Below are 3,693 nucleotides of genomic sequence, written 5' to 3'. Positions count from 1 at the left end.
TGTAATTTTATTATTATTAATTATAAAATATTTTGGAATTATATATCATTATTATTACTATTACTTTTATTATTAAAAAGTAAAGACATTACGTAAAATTATACATAACTTTTTAGTAACTTGATAAATCTACTATACCAATATTTATAAGAATACTTTATTCTTTTGAACTAGACGATATATCCTTATGCAATGCATAATGCGTATCCACCAAGATGTATGCGATAAAATTATCCGAAATTCGATCTGCATGCACTACATTTCAACGAATTCAACGATAATTGAGAGACAGGACCCACATCCCCTCAGGACATTTTAATGGAATCAGGTCACCAGAAACAGAGGTGTACGCGAGAGAGTGGTGGGGACGTTGAAGCACGTTGAAGTCGTGTATATAGAGATCACATCATTACATACTTGGTAGTTCACTTTTTAATTTCATTAGGGTTACATCCTTTTGTAAAATAAAAAACTTTGACAATGGTGCTTTTCCGGTTTTATACCACTGCTGTTGTAAGTATGCATTTAAATGAAAAATTTATATACAATACTTCAAAATGTCTGATATTTATTTTAATTCTTAAACGCCTTTTTGATATGACAAACTCGATTTTTTTATGCTTTTTCTATTGTTTCCAACTTTTTTATTAAGAAAGATACATACGCTTGTTTAATACTATTATATTCCTTAATGTCTGGCATTTCGAAAGAAAAACATATTTCCAATATGTTCACTTCTATGAAAAATATAAGCAATGAAATTGGATGGGTATGTCATATCGCAGTATATTGTGCCCGTAGTGACATTTAAGAATTTTATTTTTAATTTTTTTATGAATTTAAAGCTTTGTGCATGTATTATGAATCACAAATATATTAATTTTGTACCAGTAATTAATTAATAATATAATCTATAATTTTATATCAAAGGAAAAAGAATTTTTTTTACTTTTTCAGCTTTTGTTAAGTTTAACGTCAGTGAAAACATACTCTGTTCCATATCAGAACATTCAGCTAGCGTTTCCCAGTACGCCAAAATTGATATATACATCTGAACCTAATCCTACTTTCAGTGGATATTCCTATGCAACTCAAGATTTTAATAGTGGAAGTAATGTTGTTTTTACAACTGGTGTCGATTCTATGAGCAGATTAAAGAATGAAATAAACTCAATAAAAATATCAGAAGAATATTCACAAAAAGATAAAGGCCAAAAGAATATAACATCTCCAAAGCAATCTGAATCCATACAAGCTGAAGAAAGTAAAAGCAAACAAGCTCTTGACTCAAATATTAAAGTTCTGAACGAAAAAAAGAAATTTTCAAAAAATCCTGAAGCAAATAATCTTATTGAATATCAACCGAATCTTCAACAAGTTTCTCTTGTAGATGTACCTTATCCCGCATTTAGAGAAAATTTACTAAACTTACATCTTCCAGAGTTTTCAAGATATCAAATATCAAACATAATACAGAGCCAATATTATCCTTACAATCCCTATGCTAACTTAGAACTGCCTTTAAATAATTTTGATTTTTATAATCCTACTGTGCCACTATTTTATCAAGCAGCAACAGTCGTTTCTGATAGTAATTCCAAGTTATTGACAACTACTGAAAATACAAAAGCATCTGTGCAATCACATATTACTAAAAGCTCACAAATAAGCACCAGCTCCGAATCTAATTTGGTAAAATCCCGTGTAATAGAATCAACAACGGATGCGATCAAAGAAACACTTTCAAGTCAGTCTGCTACTTCCACGAAGAAACTTGAATGCACATCTGAGAAAATTAGACAAGAAATTACAACTACTGAGTCTCCAATAACATCTCAGAAATCAGTTGAAGAGATTACAGATAAAAAAGTAAATAGTACGGAGTTAACAAGTACAACAACAAGTCCTCTGACAGAGAAATCAAATACTGCAATATAAGAGATATACAAGATGTATGAAACATTTCTCAATTAAAATATAAGTCTATATGTATTTTATTTTTTTGTATTATACTTATAATAATAAAATTTCTAATAAAATACCACAAAATCTACATTCGTGTAAAAATTAATCTTTTAAGTAATAATTACCATATAAATTATAGGTAAATCTTCTTCATCTTAGCAGTAAGATATAAATAATTTGTGAATTCACAAATTAATCCCTTTTATACAATTCCATTAGTATCTGTGTTTAAATTATTAAAAATACTGTGCGTTAAGTAAGAGGTTATGTCAGTCAATATGTAATCACAAATTCATGCTAATATCTATCAAATAATTTTCTAACACAGTAAGTAATTTAGATGAAACGTTGCTTCTTCAAATAGATAAATGTTTTATTAGTAAAATATCACCAAATGGCCAAGAAATTAATTTAAAGAAAACCTGTCACTTTACCTTGCAAGCACCCAAGGACGTTTCGGATGGAAGGACAAGCCCTTCACTCGAGCAGACTTCGTCTCGAACTTCGTCAACATCTTATTTTAGTTAATTGACTGCAATACAACGTAATTAATTAAACATCACCCTCTCAAAATTCTTTAAACTTTTGACACGACAGGAGACACGTCACTATATAACCACGAACTATAATGTCATCGATATGAAACGTAGATGCGATTTGTATTTTATTTTTCTGTAACTTTTATCCCAGTTACATTTTAGTTACAAAATTAAATTCCCTAAAAATACGGATGCATTTCGATACATTTGATTGGTTGTCCAAAGAGCAAGTTTGTATCACTAGCCAAGGATTTCGAAACACATCACGAGTTGCACGCGGTGCGCTCCGATTGGCCATGCCAGCAATGTGGCGGACACGTTTTGTCGTCTGGTCCGCCTAACCTTGAACGTCAATCTGTCAGATGTTCCAAATGAAACGATTCTGACTATTCGAAGCAATTATGATCTAGTCTGGAATAGAATAAACGTTCGGGAGAGTCCGTTCGCTTCTTATTCCCCGAGAATAAAACAGACATTTCTCTCTGTGCTTCCTCTTTGTAATTTTTTTTTATAAATATTGTAGTCGTGTCGATAGCCGGTACGCTATAATGCGAGTGCCGACCAGTATTGTTTTTCTTAGCATTTTTGTGATCCTCTCGACTTGCATGAGCAGCATTCAATGCGAGAAAGGAAAGTTGGATCAAGAAGATCTTAAATCCCAAAAATTTCCATCCTGCGCAGCATGCAAACTGCTTATTAATAGTTTCAAAAAGGTAAACAGTTTCCTAATTTTAAAATATTTAAGTTATATATTAAAATTTTTTTGTAAGTTAAAACTATCAGAAGAAACATAATACAATTGTATTATATTATTTAGATATATATAATCTTAAAATATTTTAGAATTCTTTTCAATTATTTTGTAGGGTTTTGAAAAGACAAGTCGTGGAAAGTTTGAAGGCGGTGATAGTGCTTGGGAGGAGGACAAATTAGGCTCGTATTCAAGAAGCGAAATACGATTGATTGAGATACAAGAGAACTTGTGTAAAGATGTCGAGCGTGGCCAGGTGCAGTGCCAATCTTTAGCCGAAGAATTAGAGAGTCAGATAGAAGAATGGTGGTTTAAACATCAAGATACTCATCCAGATATACATGATTATATTTGCATTGAAAAGACAGAGCGTTGTTGTCCAAAGGATCATTATGGCCCGAATTGTACGCAGTGTCCAGGATACCCAGATAACATCTG

General features: G+C 31.4%; 2 protein-coding genes across 2 annotated transcripts; both read left to right on the top strand.

The window, feature by feature from the left end:
- Positions 1 to 442: 442 nt before the first annotated feature.
- Positions 443 to 2,015, top strand: LOC108771316 (uncharacterized). Its single transcript, XM_018551255.1, has 2 exons — positions 443 to 513; positions 958 to 2,015. The coding sequence occupies exons 1-2, from the start codon at positions 481 to 483 to the stop codon at positions 1,936 to 1,938; spliced, it is 1,014 nt and encodes a 337-aa protein (XP_018406757.1). The 5' UTR covers positions 443 to 480; the 3' UTR covers positions 1,939 to 2,015.
- A 967-nt stretch (positions 2,016 to 2,982) lies between these two features.
- On the top strand, positions 2,983 to 3,688 carry LOC108782857 (cysteine-rich with EGF-like domain protein 2; the record flags this gene model as incomplete). The annotated part of the gene is made up of 2 exons (XM_018551242.1): positions 2,983 to 3,217; positions 3,371 to 3,688. Coding segments are annotated over exons 1-2 (483 nt in total), but the record flags the coding sequence as incomplete, so codon positions are not given.
- Positions 3,689 to 3,693: the final 5 nt, after the last annotated feature.

The sequence above is a fragment of the Cyphomyrmex costatus genome, unplaced genomic scaffold (genome assembly GCF_001594065.2).
Source record: "Cyphomyrmex costatus isolate MS0001 unplaced genomic scaffold, Ccosl1.0 C2363158, whole genome shotgun sequence".
Lineage (NCBI taxonomy): Eukaryota > Metazoa > Arthropoda > Insecta > Hymenoptera > Formicidae > Cyphomyrmex > Cyphomyrmex costatus.
Note: the sequence above shows the minus strand (reverse complement) of the source record. Positions and strands in the feature narration are given on the sequence as shown.